The sequence below is a fragment of the Trachemys scripta genome, chromosome 6 (genome assembly GCF_013100865.1).
Source record: "Trachemys scripta elegans isolate TJP31775 chromosome 6, CAS_Tse_1.0, whole genome shotgun sequence".
Classification (NCBI taxonomy): Eukaryota; Metazoa; Chordata; order Testudines; family Emydidae; genus Trachemys; species Trachemys scripta.
In genome coordinates, this window is record NC_048303.1 from 19617361 (window position 1) to 19635115 (window position 17755).

The following is a 17755-nucleotide window of genomic DNA, read 5'->3' on the forward strand; positions in this document are numbered from 1 at the left end:
CAACACCAGCGCTTGAATATGCTCTACTGTAGTAAAAGCAACATACTCTGTCTAGGTTGTGGAAGAGCCACTTAGGTGTCAGGGCATCAACTGTGGGATGCAACCACTACCTGCTATTTGGGAAAGAGCATGGAGAATTGGCATCCTGAAGTTATGGACACTAGCCAATCAGGACAGCTGCCCTTGCTAACACTGCTAGATCTTTCAATTGTCTTCAGTATTACCAACTATGCATGGCTGGTTGTTAAGGCAAGCAAGAGTTAGAATCGATGAAGAGAATCACTGTTTCTTATCATTCCAGTCAGATCCTAAAGAGAGGTAACAGGATACTGCCTTTCCTTTTCAAGGTCCTTGGCTGTGGAGTTGAACAGGGTGTAGAATTACCAGTCTGTGTTTCATGTTTACACAAAGCAAGCTAACAATCATCAACATGCTGGAGGACAATCGTCTCAAGCCCTTTAAGACCCAGGTGGTGCCTTACCTTACCAAACATCTAGCAGAGAGACAGCAAGCCTCAGGTTTGGTTTAAGAAAGCTCTGGATAAGAAGAATTATGCCAATTGTCAAAGGGAAGCATTTTCAGGAAGTGGTAATATGATTGTTTCCTCATTTGAAAGAACCTACCCACCTACTATCTAAAGTGGTTTACAATCTTGTGGTTTACATATATATGTTTCCTCATCCATCCTTAAAAGCTTTGATGCACTGGAAGATTAAGTAGTATTAGCTCTCTAACATTTTTGCCTTCCAAAATCTGAGGGGATGACGCATGGAGCATGCTTTCAGAAGTCTTAAAAGAGCAACACTCCAATGTGAAAACTACAGAACATGAACCACCAAAAAAGAAAATCAACCTTCTGCGGGTGGCATCTGACTCAGACGATGAAAATAAACATGTGTCGGTCCGAACTGCTTTGGATCGTTATCGAGTAGAACCTGTCATCAGCATAGAAGCATGTCCTCTGGAATGGTGGTTGAAACATGAAGGGATATATGAATCTTTAGTGCATCTGGCACAGAAATATCTTGCGACGCTGGCTACAAAAGTGCCATAACACCTGTTCTCACTTTCAGGTGACATTGTGAACAAGAAGCAGGCAGCATTATCGCCTGCCAATGTAAACAAACTTGTTTGTCTGAGCGATTGGCAGAAACAAGAAATAGGACTGAGTGGACTTGTAAGCTATAAAGTTTTATATTGTTTTATTTTTGAATGCAGTTCATTTTTGTACATAATTCTGCCTTTGTAAGTTCAACTTTCATGAGAAGGAGATTGCACTACAGTACTTGTATTAGGTGAAAACTCTCTCTTTTGTTTATGACAGTGCAAATATTTGTAATAAAAATCAAGTGAGCTCTGTACACTTTGTATTCTGTGTTATAACTGAAATAAATATATTTGAAAATGTAGAAAACATCCAAAATATTTAAACAATAATAGAATACCATTTATTTAACAATCACTTGACAGCCCTGTTACTAACCAATGTAAACTTTGGAGCAGTCTATACTTGAAGTGGTACTAATATAACTAACTATATCTGTTAGGGATTGGATTTTTTTTTAAACTATTAGTCATACCAGTCTAAGTACAAGATTGGACACTGCTATACCAGTATAAATAAAAAAAACCCTCCTACTGGTAGTTCTCTCTCTTCCCATACAGGAATAGCTATATTGGTATAAAGCACATTTATACCAATATAACTACATCCACACTAGGCAGGTTTGTACCATTTTATCCATAGCCATAACACGATACATGTATAGAGGTACCCTGTTTCCCCGAAAATAAGACAGTGTCTTATATTAATTTTTGCTCCCAAAGATGCGCTAGGTCTTATTTTCAGGGGATGTCTTATTTTTCAGAAATGAAAAATGCCTTATTATCGGTGGATGCCTTATTATCGGGGAGGTCTTATTATCGGGGGGATGCCTTATAATACAACGAGAGGCAAAACTGTAAGTAGGCCTTATTTTCGGAGGATGTCTTATTTTCGGGGAAACAGGGTAGTAGTACAACATTCTAGTGTAGAAGAGGTCTGTCTTTGACAGAATGAAACAGCAGAGAGGTGTGAACTATTCCAGCTTCTCTTTAAAAGATGTTTGTTTTGAAGCTCAATGAAAACACTTCTAGGGCCAAAATTGTCAACTTAGATGCACAACTGTGTGTGAATTAAACATAGTCGTTAGTCTTATATAACAGGCAGTAATACCATGCTGCACCCTAACACCACCATCATTCTTAAATGAGACAGACAAGTAACTCCTATCTCACTTATACTGTCATGGTTTAAATGAACGTAAAAATCAGGAACTAAATGTTTAGCTGAAACAGAAAGGCCATATTCAAGCCTAAATTTTTGTGTAACCCTACTACTGTAATCAATGGCAGATCTGAAGTAGATTGAGAGTAGTCAAACGCTAAGATTTGTAGCTATAGCTAACAGAACATGATAAAAAGGATATTAGTTCCTTTCCACAAAATGAATTGATACTAGAGTTAGTGTAGTTAATCCTCATTGTAAGCATTTTGTATTATTAAACCAAGAGACAAAGCGGTGGAATCCCAGTCCCCAGGCCAATGGGCACTAAGGGCTCGATACACTCATGATCAGCATTTCCCTGTAAATTAAAGACACTGAGCCCCTAATCCCAGAAAGCATCCAATCTCTGCCAACCAGCAACAGCAGTTAGAGAACTTTTAGTTTGCCTGCGCAGGAAATTTTCTAAAGTTATGCAACATGACACCATGCGGAATAGATTGAAGATTTTTTTTGAAGTGACTTCATTGACTGCTATACAGTAACTCCTCACTTAACGTCATCCCATTGTTACGTCGCTAATCAATTAGAGAACATGCTTGTTTAAAGTTGCACAATGCTCCCTTATAATGTTATTTGGCAGCCGCCTGCTTTGTCCACTGCTTGCAGGAAGAGCAGCCCATTGGAGCTAGCTGGGGGGCTTGGAATCAGGGTGGGCCGGCAGCTCCCCTAAGTTCCTGTGCCGCAGCCACCCAGCAGGCTATCAATTGCCTGGCCATTCAGGTGTCCCACCCCGCACTGCCGTGTGCAGCTCCTGTCCTCCTGCTTGCTGTGCAGGGGGAGGGGGGGAAGAGGGGTGGTAATGTCAGGGTGTCCCTCTCCCCCTGCTCCTGTACCCCATCTCCACAAAGCACGGCTCAGGATGGAGGGAGCTTGCTGGCAGCACCTGCTGTCTCAACTTGTTGATCTACGTAAGAAGGCAGTATACTTAAGAGTGGGGTCAGCCTACTTAAAGGGGCAATGCATATCTCTATCTCTGTCACACACACACACACACACACACACACAGAGGCCTGGTCTACACTGGGGGCGGGGGGAAAGGCAGGAGCTAAGTCGGTCTAAGTTACACAACTTCAACTACAAAAATAGCGTAGCTGAAGTTGACATACTTAGATCTACTTACCGCGGTGTCTTCACTGCGATAGGTCAACTGCTGCCACTCCCCCGTTGACTCCACCTATGCTTCTCGCTCCAGTGGAGTAGCGGAGTCAACGGGAGAGCACTCAGCAGTTGATTTATCGTGTCTTCACTAGACGTGATAATTGACCCCACTGGATCGATTGCTCCAGAGGTAAGTGTAGGCATCCCCCTCTCCTCTCCCCCCCCACCCACACCCTCCCAGCTCCGGCACTTTGGAAAGTAGAGGGAGTGGTGTGCTCCAGCGGGATAGCATGGGTTCATCTGCGTGGGTTCAGTTTCCGCAGGGAATGTTTGCAGCCACTGCCATGCCTCTATTGAGTCTTCTTCCTCCATTCCTGCTGCCTTGTAGAGTGTGAGGCTACATTAACAACGTGTTAACCCTTGAGAGCTCAGCCGAGTGCTAGTTCATCATTTAGCAGCAAGGCATTCCCTGGAAAATATCCCACCCTCTAACTCCACCACCTCAATCAAGCTGCACAATCATCATTGCTGTGTACAGTATTAAATTGTTTGTTTAAAAAACATATACTGTGTGTGTATATAGTCTTTTGTCTGGTGAAAAAAATTTCCCTGGAACCTGACCTCTCCCCCCACAGTTTACATTAATTCTTATGGGGAAACTGGATTCACTTAATAGTTTTGCTTAAAGTAGCTTTTTTCAGGAACATAACTACAACGTTAAGTGAGGAGTTACTGTACCAAATTCAGAGGGAAAACATTTACTAAAATATGTATCTTTATTCAAATAAGGTTATGTTCTTTACTTCCAAAACAACAGATGGACAACCTTTTCAGTGTTACATTAATTGATACATCAATACAAGTCAAAGTCTCTCAAACAGGAAACAGTCAATTTAAGTAACAGTGATTTTGCATTTTGCTTAAAGGGCTCAGATGACTTGTGTTGAGATTCTCTCTCCATTTCCATGTGCCATTTATCATGCTACGCTCAATTTTAAGACTCAGACCAGGCTAATTTGCCCCTCAAACTGTTAAAATTAGATTCCAAGTTTTTTCATCTCTCTAAGACTCAATTTCTGTTTGAAAAAAGCAAGTGTGTTTGCACACAACATTGCCACAATCAGTGGCACTAATGAAACAGTATTTTAGCTAACAAGATAGTCTGACGAAAAAGCCAGTTTAAAGTCATGGTAGGAACGAGAGTAAAGTCAAGTAATTACCAAGATGTTTTATACTTTCCACCCCTCCAGCAAGTAGCAAGGATAACCCATGAATTATTGTTTCATTGTAGAATTACATGCGATCACCTTTTAAAAGTTACACATTTTCGGCCTTCTGTTTCCACAGAAGTCAATGGCAAACTGCTACTGTTTCCCGTGGGATCAGGTCCATCCGCAGCATAAATGCATTTTAATTTAACATGATAGTGTACATACAATTTTAGATAGTGAGCGAATTCAGAAACTGCACAAGTTGCCCCCAGTATTTTCCTCTTCCCAACACAAGATACAATACCACTGGTTGCTTCAACATTTTAATTTTCAAATTGAATAAGTCATAGTTGGAGAGATTCACAAAATGGAGAAACAAGAATGTATTAATTGGAAGATATCTTTAAGAACTGTACATCACTTTACCAAATGTATTCTGGAAAGTAGGATCATATGAGATCTATTCCTTCAGCAGAACATATGAACTATTTATCTATCATGAAAGTGGAGGTTGTGTTTGTTTGACCATGTTCCAGCGCCAGAGATGAAAGAAATAATACTGTGCATTGTTAGAAAGATAATGAACTACAATACAACAATCTGATAAAACACTGGCATTTTCTTCATTAATTTAGTTTAGTCCAAGGCATCTGTAAATACTTACTGGTGTGAGAGAAGAGAGCAGATTAATTGCTGCCTTGTGTTACTCTAAGCTATAGCAAGGGTTCTGCCATTGACTTGTCTTTATCTATGTAGATCAGTTTGGGGCAGTAGTTTCTCCTATCGGTACAGTAAACAAAGCCTTCCCATAATTTAAGTAAATTTATTAAACTATACCATTTATAGTGTATCACATACTTTAGCTATACAAATAGGTGTGGAATGGATCTAATCACACTTTATTGGTATAGCATAGACATCCACATTTATATGATAGTTTAATTTTTAAAGTAACAAAAATATATTGCATAGAATTTTTTATTTCCCCAAATTCTCAGGCACAATTCTAACAAATAGTTTTTCGTGACACTGAACTTGACAGCATGTGTTGCCTCCTCCAAAGGAGTCAAAGTTACATACATTAAGTTCTAGACAATTTCTGCAGGTATTGAGACAAACACATTCTGTAATCAAAAATTAACAGTCCCAATGTCCAGTTTTCATCATGTGCCTTGCAGAAACTTAGAAATACTTTAACTCTGTAGGAGAGCTACTCAAGAACAGATTACTATGGATATGTAAACAAAGTAGAGTGAATCCTTTTCTTATTACTAATTTGAGCATCTGTTCCATTTTGTCCCTGAAGCAAATGTTCACATGATAAGCAATGTTAAACAATCTTCAAATCCATCAGACTGAACACTTAGTTAACTTACACAATACTGGTTCAGTAAGAATTGCTGGACTAACAGCAAAACACGTCTGAGGCAACGGCTTGTGAGGAAGTAGGAAACGTGTACATAGAACTTCTAGTTTTCAACACTTACTATGTAAAATATTAACCAGCGTCTCCACTGTGATATTTCTATTAGATTCATGAAACAGCTTATAAAAATAAAAGCATTTGTCAATCTAAATATGCTCTTATTTCAATTGGAGTTTAAGAAATATCAGCAATATTAACTCTTTGTCGGAGAGGTTCCATTAATTACTTTACAAAGTTACGGTCAGTCATGAAACTACTATAACCCTAACAATCCCCACACAACTGCTTAAAGGACCTCTACTCTATTAGAATGTATTGTTTTCTCCCATTGTCTCATAAGAGACAAGGCTTTGTTTGCTTGTTCTGCATAGAGAGCCTTTGTTCTACACTCCAGCAGCTACTAGTCAGACTGTTATTAAAGGCCTTTGTCTTTCAGGGTCCACAAATTACCAAGTTATTTCTACAAACTCTTGTGAAATTTAGATCTACAAGCCACTAAATCATTGCCAAACTGAAATCCAAATGACAAATAAAATATTTATAACGATGCTTTTTTCCCAAATTAGAGGAATGCAATTTTATTTAAAAGAAATCTCGTATGTCAGGATGCTTAAATATATTTTTCTGCACAAATCACTGGACATGAAATACTCAGCAATAGCGACTGGACCTCTATGCCCCAATTCTCCTACCTTGGAAACTTACTGATAAAACAATAGGAATACCATGGTCAAGTCCCAGTATGTACCAGAAACGTTTAAAAGTAAAAAAGATCCACAGATTTCCTTTGTACTTGCTCCATTGCTCTATGGGCTGTTTTTAAACCACAGTATTAATGTTTTAAACAAGAACTTATTTTGTTTAGCAAAAATTCAATAATTTACAATATTGAAGCATTTTAAACACTAGAATTTCCCTCATTTACAGACTTGTGTAATATTCTGTGCATACATACTGCATGCAGGCATATACACACAAAAGGAACAGATCATCAAAAGAACTTTTTAGCTGCTGCTTCTTGCTGACTCCTAAAAACAAACAAACAAAAAAAAAGCAGGAGATAATGCACAAAGAACTTAGTACATTTCATTACGTGAGAAGGCTACTCATATAAGCAATATTTTTTTTCCAATAAAGCTTCAATTACATTGCAAGCATGGCACGATCAGGGACATTAATCACATTGGCTAACAGAACCTTCAACCCAAAATTTAGGTTTTATAAAAAAATAAAATAACCTCCCCTCCCCCAATTCCCCCCGCCAAAAACAAAACATTTTAGAAAACCAAGCCCAATACATAAAAAAAGTTTTAATTAGCGTATTTTGAGAAAGTTTAACTGAAATAGTTAAACAGATTCCTCTGCCCTGTTTGAGTTTAACAGTGTAGCACTGTGCTAAGGGATATATACATCAAAGAGGAAAGCTAACGGTGCTATTTTAATTTGTCAGCCTGGACAAAGTGTGTGCGCAAATATATAATAAAAAAATATTTTAAAAATCTAACTTAATACAAGTTTGTTTTGAAAACAATGATTAATATGATCATGTCACTTTAACTGTACTTAAAATTAGAACTCCTAAATAAAGATAGCTATCAATCTTTTAAACAGTAACTTACCTATACATGATATAACCGATGAATAACACTGTTTGAACCGCTACAAAAATGAAGAAGTGAGTTGTAGATAGGCATGATGGAAACGGTGGTAATTCTGGACACTTTGGTTTCTCATTTGATGGCTAGAAAGCAAAAATTTGTTAAAATAATGCAGAAAGATGCCAACTGAATTTTTAAAACTGCTATTTTAGAAAACAACATTTTCAAAAGAAAGTTGCACATACATGTTTACAAAAAGAACAGGGGAAAGTGAAGGAATGTGTGGGTAGGAGACTCAAGATGTTTTAATTTTTATTTTTGTGTACAAGAGCTGAACAGATTGAAGTTACTTGGAGGCTGGGAGTGTGAGGATACATGTTTAGTTAAGCACCCCAGACATAATAATTAAAAAAAAAAATTCTTTCTTGCAGGACTCATAAGCCATTTGAGCGTAGCGGTGGTGAAGGGGCCTTGAATTATCTAATCTGGATTGTAGTTGGGAAGTTCCGAATGCCTGAGCTATATGCAAAATAGACACTCTCCATGTTAAAGCACATCAGCATGCTTGGACTTTTCTTGCAGCAATAGGGGCAGCTGGGAAGTCTGCAGATGATATTACTGAAGCACATGCTGAAGCCAGTTACTTATGGTCTTAGAAACTGATGAAAAGAAAAATAATGTGCCATTGTTAGGGGAACACATCAGACTGTGGGACAAAAGATGCCAACCTTTTCTTTCAGTTTTCTGGAAATTCCAAGCGTTTTTGCTTTGTAAATACAGAAGTTAAAAATATGGGATGGCCAAAAAATATCTGAGATGTATTCATACTCAGACTGCATCTCAGGCCTGTTACCAAAGACAGAACAGGCCTATTATGGATGGAGCTCTGCTAAATACATTAGATGGACAAATAGGAAGTCATTTGAATCAATGTTCCCAGCTTACAAAGAAAACATTGCAGCATTGCAAAAACAAACAAACAAACAAACAAAAAAAACACACACCGCCAAGATTGAGTGATTCCACAGGTTACAAGTTTCAGACTACCGTATAGGTAAATATTCAAACAACCATATTAAAGCAACTAATATGCAGTATTTGACAGCAATTCCCACAGTTTCTTACAGCTGGGTTTTTTAAACTATTGCAGCTCTTGCTTTGCAAGTATGATAAAAGTAGTGTATGTGCCCCCCATGCACATACAGGTACCTTTATAATAAAAAGCGTTTTCTAATTATTAAGTATTAGCTATGACAATTGCTGTAAGTCCTCTTCATGCAATTTGAAAAAAAAAATTCTAGTGTAGTCTGAGGAATTATCTTCTAAGTGGTCACACATTTATTTTTGATCAGATTCTGAACTATGTTTGTGTTTGAGTGTGCAATTACTACAACAGCAAACATTGAGAACTGTGCACGCTCAAATGGGCAGTTGTGCATTTAACTGGCTATTTATATTAATACAAGATTTGCATGCACATTATAAATGTGATTTCAAGTTAAGGCAGTTAAAAATATCATGCTTTTTATGCCTATCTTATCAAAACACTGATCATGCAGTTAAGGCAAAACAGTTTCAGGAGAGCAGCTTAATGAAAGATTAATTGTTCAGTAAATTACATGCTGGCTTTTCCCAACATTTCACCAACAGCCATATGCTGAATTTCTGCAGCCATTCTTTACACTAGTAGTACACAAATTACCATATTTCGCTGTACTAAATGCTCGATGTCCCTCTTTACTATATGAAGATGCTCTTTGATGTCATTGAAGTGCTGAGTTGTTTCATAGAGTCCTCCTGCAGAGCCAGGATGCTGAACTCCACTGACCAACCTCAGAGTGTCACCCATGGAATTTCTGAAAACAAAAAGACGACTTGTTTCAGCATGGGGCAGTTCCTGAAAAATTCCCTCTTGCATACATGCTACATTTATAACCTATTAAGATTAGTTTCAATTTAACATCTTACAAACAAAGGTAGGACACTTTTTTATAGCTTCTATGAATATCTGTGAAGAAGCACTTAGTTTTTCAAAATACCTATTTTTAAACCTGCATTGAGCAGAAGAATCTTAATTTTGTACAGTGCAACATGTCCCAAAGCTATAGTAAAAGCAAAATCAGCTCTATGGTGAATATTCTTTTGCTAAGCATCTGCTTTGGCTTATTTTTTGATGAAGTCTCAAACAAATGTTTTGAATCTGTGGGTCTGACCAAGGCTTTAGGATAAACATGGTATAATGCTATCTTTTAAGGAAACTAAAAGCTGTTCCAAAAAAAAAAAAAAAAAAAAATATAATGCAGTCATGTAAGAAATAAAGAAGAGGCTTTAGGGATAAGAAAAGATTTAGGGCCATTCATGTTCCATGATTACCTTTTACATGAGAAACTCATTTCCCCATATATACTGCTGTAATACTTAATACGGTGTTCACATGAATTCATTTTGTTGTTACAACAAATCAAATTAAATCCACAAAAAGTTGAAACTCCATAACTAATATAAACTAATCAATGAAGAAAACATACATGCTCCTCTATCAATATGGTCATATAATTTTTCCCTATTGTGATGCTTCTTTTCAGTTGCAAAGAGGATTAAAGTCTACAGCTAAAACATTTATCATGTGAATGTTAATCCCTTCATTATTAACAGAATAATCAAAATGTACATCTTGGATTTAATTTACTTTAAACTTTACATTTTGTTCAGACAAGACAGCTTGACAACTATCTGTATGTAAAGCCCTAACTCTTCATCCAACGGTCTGTGACTCAACTTCCATCTAAAAACTCAAGTCATTTGGCTTGAATGTTTATCATTGTTGTACTGCAGTTACCAATGTGTATAATTCAACGCACTAGAAAGACTGTTAAACCATTTTTATACATTCTTTAAAATTCAAAATAGGATTACATTTATTGTAAAAGCTAGAGGTGAAAGCAAAGATCAAGTTTTGCTGCTAGTGTCTGATCATCTATAAACATAATGGTTAATTTAATTATAATTAATAGTTATAATACAAATTAAAACTTTAAACACCCCCTAACTTTTGCATTAATTACCCGTCACATCATTAAACTAAGCATTTGAATTTCAAGATCAGTCTATTTATTTTTGGAATTCTGTAAGGGGAAAATGTAAAAAATATAAGTATCCAAAAGGTAACAGGACAATGCACCATACATATCTACAAGCACTACACCACAAATATACTATTTATGACTGCAGATTCCGTGAGTGGTTTTGATTGTAATAGTATATGTATTGTTAAACCACAGCTCACTAGAGGTTTCTCCCTCCATTGTGATTGCAGTGAAGTGTATTTAGATCATTTGGTGGGGAGGATTCTTAACTTGATCAGTACTGTATATCCTGGGCTAACACTCATCTCAGTTTTACCCCAGACATAACCAGTACTGAGTTAATAAGAAGCACTCAAGTTATTTAATTACTAACCATACTGGTATAATATTTAGATCTGAGTAGCCTAAAAATCTATTTGTTTCTTTCAGTTACTAATATGCAAATATTCTTGTTTTCATGAGCTGACAATTAGATATTTCATCGGTTTCTTGAATTTGGTTACTATCCTTAGTTTCTTTATGAGGCTCAGGGAAAAAAAAAAAAATCAACCAATACAACATGCTAGACTTTCATTCATTATTAGATATATTTCTCCTTAGTACAGCTTTTCAAGAATTCTACTTTTCTTCTCCACCAGTCGTCTTAAATGACAAAACCCAGGAATCCCCTTTTCATTTCAGGTTTCTCACAAAAAGACAAAAAAACCCCAAAACTTAACATAAGAAGTATCCCGCTCCACATTACTCTGTTTAAAAGCTATTAAAGAAAAAGTGAGTTTTAAGAACATAGTTATAGTCTGCTGTTCCTGGTTAAATTTCAAATTTAGAATGGATAATTCCAGATTTACTTCACAATAAGCAAAATATTGTCAGCCATAAGTTACTGCATGACTTTTGGTATTTGCCAAAAATAAGTTCCCATTCTGAACACAATTCAAAATGTACTATGAGAAAGAGGGGTTTACCTTGTCCTTCTGCCAGCCACTGCTAACAACACTAGCCAAAGTGGCCCTACAAACAGCTCTCAACCTTTCTGTAATTTTCCTCTTCAACAGTCAGAAATATAACTAGGCTTGGCAGAATTTGATTTTTTTTTTAAAACAATTTTGAGAGATAATATCAGTGTTTATTTTTAAGCATTTTTAATTTTAATCTATTTAAGTTTTCACAGTTGAGGGAAATTATGATCAGGCAAAAGGGGTGACAATTATTTAATGACAGCAGATATTGAAATTCGAACAGTTAAAGCTTTATAGCTATTAAAACACAATTTGTCATCATCACATGTCAAAATATACAAAATATGCTTAAATCAAACTATCTTGGTCTATCCAAGGCCATGATCAAGTGTCTTGATATTTTTGGTCTTTTGGCCTCAAGATGAAAACCTTGTCTTTGTTTCTGGGACCTTAAAGTGAAAAAAATTCTCCAAGTTATATCAGTTCTCAAGCAGCATTTCTCACTTAGCCTATATGTAAATTTCGATCATCATTGATGGAAATGTGTGTGTGTGTAAGTAAAATTGTCGTTTACAGACATTTACCTATAAAAAAAAATCTAATCCTTCCAAGCCTAAATAAAACTCTGAATGTGACACAAACTAAGTTTTATACATGCTAAGTAAGATTAGTGAACTTTTCATCCAATGTTCCTCTCCCCCCCCGCAGTTTTCTTTTTATCATCATTGTATCAGAAGTCAATTTGTGAAACAAGGCCTTTGTTTGAATTACTTTTACAAGTCTTTTTTCTGGAACAGACTGCATATATTTGAGAAATAATTTTGCTTGTAATCTAAGCCATGCAAGCTATATTCAACAGCTATAGTGACCTCCACCTAATAAACGCTTGTTGTAATGAAATCTGTACAAATACAGTAAATTGATTTTTGTAATAATTTCTGTACATTATATATGGGGTGGCTTTACGGGAGAAGGTGTTCTAAGTCTCTGAATCAACCATTGACTTCTAGCACTAAGAATACATGATGGGGTAAGATTAAAAAAAAAAAAAAGACAAAATTAATGATGATCCATTTTTGTTATTAAAAGAAAATATTAAGTTCTCTAAATAAATGTGGGCCATGTCAAATTTAAATTATGTTGCTCCCACAAAGACAACATGCTGTTTGTTGCTATTGTCTACACTGGCAAGGATTCTTCTGTAATCAGATGATTAAGAAATCTACAAATCTTGACATGAAAATTACTTTGACAATAAGTCCTTTTCCTCCAGGGATGACCAATAAAGCAGCAGTGGGCTGTTCATTTTTGTTATTTCCTTATCTATAACATAAGACATTTCTTTAATCTAAGCAGAAAATATTAAGATGTTACGCAAATGCATACCTAATAAGTAGTCACTGAAAGGGCAGACTACCAATGTTAACAAGAAAATCTAATTTACTTGCTTGGCATAAGGATTGGTCAAGAATATTAAAATAAAAGCTTTCCTGGAAGAACAAGAGTGAAAATGGAAGTACTCTAATCTTTGTTCTACAAAAAACCTGACCTACTTAGATGAATTACAAGATGTTTCCCTTGAACTATTAATACTAGCAAAATACAATTGTTTATAATTGTAGCATAAAGTTGTCTGCAAAATTTTTACAAAAGATAATGAATGTTTTAACTTTTGTGAATACAAAGTTAAAGGAATTAAATTATACAACTGTGAACAATTTTGAATACAATGTACAAACATGCCTTTCAGAAAATTCCCAATATTAAAATCCATTAGTTTTATTAATACTTAAGCTACAAGCCACTACCAAAGAACAAAGTAATAATTTATTTTTACAAAAGATTCAAATAAGAGTAGCTGAGTGCCAATATACAACTGTGAGCAGAGATTTTTAAACATGCATTATTTGGGTCTCTCTCAATCTCGCCTGTTGAAGTGTTCCACTCTATAAATAGTCATTGGAGTAGGGATTTGAACCTGGGTCCCTCATTCCTAAGTAAGTGCCCTAACAGGCTACAGGAGTAATTCTCACTCTCTTTTCCTGGCCCAGAGACAGGAAACAAGTGGCCCAGAGACAACTGTAATTCATGGTAGCAATTCACTGTCATTCATGACATTGCTAGGGCTTTGGAGCGGTGCTCTGGCTCCACTCCAGCTCCAGGCAAAAACCTGCAGCTCCACTGCTCTGGAGCTGCTCCGGGCTCCAGCTCTGGGTTCCGCTCCAAAGCCCTGCATTGAACAGTCACTTGACCAGAGAAAGACAGAAGGACTATAGCGCAGGAGTTAGGGCACTCACCTAGGATGTGGGATACTTAAGTTCAAGTCCCTACCACAATGAGCGTTTTTTTTAAAAAGTAGAACATCTTCAACAGAACAAACACAGAGATCCATATCAGAATATCCCATAGCCCAATGGCGAGGATGACCGCCCCGCCCACCACTCACCCTATGAGGGAGACCAAGTTTTAAATCCCTTCTCCATATCAGGCAGAGGGGCAGAAATAGAACCTCGGCCTCCCAAATCCCAGGTGAGCACCTTACCAACTAGGATAAAGGTTATAAAGAAAGTGGTTGTCCTCCTCTGCCATTTTCTGGATCTAGTCCTCCTTTGCTTTTGACATTTTGTTTTGAAATTTTTGTGTTTTGATTTTTTTGGTTCAGTCCAAACTATTAGTCGAACTCAAATAGTTTTGAGTTGACCAAAACTGTATTTTTCAGCAAATAAACTATTTGCAGAAATATTTTTGCCTTGCTGTACCTCTCTCTCTCTCATATAGAACTGGAAGGGACCCTGAAAGGTCATTGGGTCCAGCCCCCTCTCTGCCTTCACTAGCAGGACCAAGTACTGATTTTGCCCCAGATCCCCAAGTGTCCCCCTCAAGGATTGAACTCACAACCCTGGGTTTAGCAGGCCAATGCTCAAACCACTCAGCTATCCCTCCCCCCTGAGGAGAGGCTAACCTCTAATGTCATTAATTGTGCTACACAAAAGACACTTTGGTGTATTAATTGATAGATCCATTTTTTACAATGACTTGCCACATTCATTTCTAAAATGATAAATATCTGAACAAGTTAAATGAATACAAACAAACACACATGCTGAGAAGCACAATGTATCTATTTTGAAGTGCAGTTACTGAAAGGCAAATGTTTTTATGACTGCGAGATTGTTAAATGTTTCTTCCGCCAAAATCCAGGAGATTGTATTAACATGTTTCTTACAACAACATGACACATGAACTCAGGAAATAAGACGGTTACTCACCGTTGTAACTGTTGTTCTTCGAGATGTGTTGCTCATATCCATTCCATTAGGTGTGCGCGCGCCGCGTGAACGATCGTCGGAAGATTTTTACCCTAGCAACACCGGCGGGTCGGCTGTGGAGCCCCCTAGAGTGGCGCCTTCATGGCGCTGAATATATACCCCAGCCGACCCGGCGCCCCCTCAGTTCCTTCTTGCCGGCTACTCCGACAGTGGGGACGGGGGGCGGGTTTGGAATGGATATGAGCAACACATCTCGAAGAACAACAGTTACAACGGTGAGTAACCGTCTTTTCTTCTTCGAGTGCTTGCTCATATCCATTCCATTAGGTGACTCCCAAGCCCAACTTAGGTGGTGGGGTCGGAGTGAGACATTGCTGTGTGCAAAACCGCTGATCCGAATGCAGCATCGTCCCTGGACTGCTGCACTAGTGCATAGTGAGCTGTAAACGTGTGGACTGATGACCAAACCGCCGCTCTACAAATGTCCTGGATCGGAACTTGCGCCAGGAAAGCAGTCGAGGAAGCTTGGGCCCTCGTGGAGTGAGCGGTGAGGTGCGGTGCTGAGACACCTGCCAGGTCATAGCAAGTCCGGATGCAAGACATAATCCAGGAGGATAGGCGTTGTGAGGAGACCGGTGAGCCTTTCATTCGGTCGGCCACTGCAACGAAGAGTTGCGTCGTCTTTCTAAAGTGCTTTGTGCGGTCAATATAGAAGGCCAGGGCCCTGCGTACGTCCAGGGAATGCAAACGTTGATCCTGGCGAGTGGCATGTGGTTTGGGATAAAAGACCGGGAGAAATATGTCCTGGTTGATATGAAAAGGAGAAACCACCTTAGGGAGAAAGGCCGGATGTGGACGAAGCTGCACTTTATCCTTATGAAAAACTGTGTAAGGGGGCTCAGATGTAAGCGCCCTGAGTTCAGAAACGCGCCTTGCTGAGGTGATGGCTACGAGGAAGGCTGTCTTCCAGGATAGGTACAGAAGTGAACAGGTGGCCAGTGGCTCGAATGGAGGACCTGTGAGCTTGGAGAGAACCAGGTTGAGGTCCCACGTCGGGACTGGCTGACGTTGTTGAGGGTACGTCCGGTCTAAGCCCTTGAGGAATCTAACGACCATCGGGTTAGAGAATACCGAGGACGCGAGTTCCCCTGGGTGAAAGGCCGATATAGCGGCCAGGTGAACTCTAATTGAAGATATCGCCAACCCCTGTTGTTTTAGGGAGAGGAGATAGTCCAAAATGAGAGGAATGGGTGCCTGCAACGGGGATGTGGCTCGTTGTTCGCACCAACAGGAGAACCGTTTCCACTTGGCCAGGTACGTGGTCCGTGTTGAGGGCTTCCTACTGCTCAGCAGAATCTGTTGGACAGAGTGCGAGCACTGCTGCTCTGCCTGGGTGAACCATGGAGCAGCCACGCTGTGAGGTGGAGTGATTGCAGGTCGGGGTGACGCAACCGGCCGTGGTCCTGAGAGATGAGATCCGGACACAACGGAAGCGGGATCGGTGTCTGAACCGAGAGCTCCAACAGTGTGGTGTACCAATGTTGTCTCGGCCATGCAGGAGCGATCAGAATTACCTGTGCCTGGTCTCTGCGCAGTTTGAGCAGTACCTTGTGGACCAGAGGGAACGGAGGGAAGGCATAAAACAGGTGGTCTTTCCAGGGAAGTAGAAAGGCATCCGAGAGGGAGCCCGGAGCTCGACCTTGTAGGGAGCAGAACACGTGGCACTTCCTGTTGTCTCGAGATGCAAACAGGTCTATCTGGGGAAACCCCCACCTCTGGAAGATGGAATGTATAATGTCCGGACGGATAGACCACTCGTGCGTTTGGAAGGACCTGCTGAGTCGGTCCGCTAGAGTGTTCTGGACTCCAGGGAGGAACGATGCCGTGAGATGGATTGAGTGGGCGATGCAGAAGTCCCACAGGCGAATGGCCTCTTGGCATAGAATTGACGAACGTGCTCCTCCTTGCTTGTTGATGTAGAACATGGCCGTGGTGTTGTCGATGAGAACTAACACACAGCGGCCACGTAGGAGATTGAGGAATGCCTGGCACGCCAGGCGTACCGCCATCAGTTCCCGAACATTGATGTGTAGGGCTAACTGGGATGCAGTCCACAGGCCCTGGGTATGGTGTTCGTTGAGATGGGCGCCCCAACCCAGAGATGACGCGTCTGTGACCAGGTGCAGAGAGGGTTGTGGGGCGTGAAATGGCATCCCCTCGCAGACCACATTGTGATCCAGCCACCAGGTGAGGGAGGCCAGGACCGAGTTCGGGACCGTGACCACCATGTTCAGGCTGTCCCGATGTGGACGGTATATTGATGACACCCAGGTTTGAAGCGGGCGAAGTCGAAGTCTGGCATGCCTGGTTACGTACGTGCAGGAAGCCATGTGACCCAGCAGGGTAAGGCACGACCTCACCGTGGTAGTTGGGAAGGCCTTGAGCCCTTGAATGAGGTTCGTGATGGTGCCAAAGCGGTTGTCTGGCAGGATGGCTTGTGCACGTCTGGAGTCTAGAACTGCGCCGATGAATTCTATTCTCTGGGTAGGTTCTAGAGTGGATTTGTCCTTGTTGAGTAGGATGCCCAACTCGTTGAATGTGTGCACTATTCTGTGGACGTGAGCTTGAACTTGCTCCTTGGTGCGACCGCGCACCAGCCAGTCGTCTAGGTACGGGAACACCTGTATCCCTTGCCGACGAAGGTACGCTGCCACGACAGCCATACATTTCGTGAACACCCTTGGGGCCGAGGATAGGCCGAAGGGAAGGACTGTAAATTGGT

The 17755-nt window shown here is 39.6% G+C and overlaps 1 protein-coding gene across 1 annotated transcript in view; it reads right to left on the reverse strand.

Moving 5' to 3' along the window:
- Positions 1-4181: 4181 nt before the first annotated feature.
- Positions 4182-17755, reverse strand: part of LMAN1 (lectin, mannose binding 1) — a 38253-nt gene continuing 24679 nt past the window's right edge. The window contains exons 11-13 of the mRNA XM_034774037.1: positions 9362-9515; positions 7681-7802; positions 4182-7089 (exon numbers count right to left, since the gene is read on the reverse strand). Coding sequence (XP_034629928.1) covers positions 7053-7089; positions 7681-7802; positions 9362-9515 — 313 coding nt within the window. The 3' untranslated portion in view covers positions 4182-7052. The remainder of the gene's footprint in view (positions 7090-7680; positions 7803-9361; positions 9516-17755) is intronic.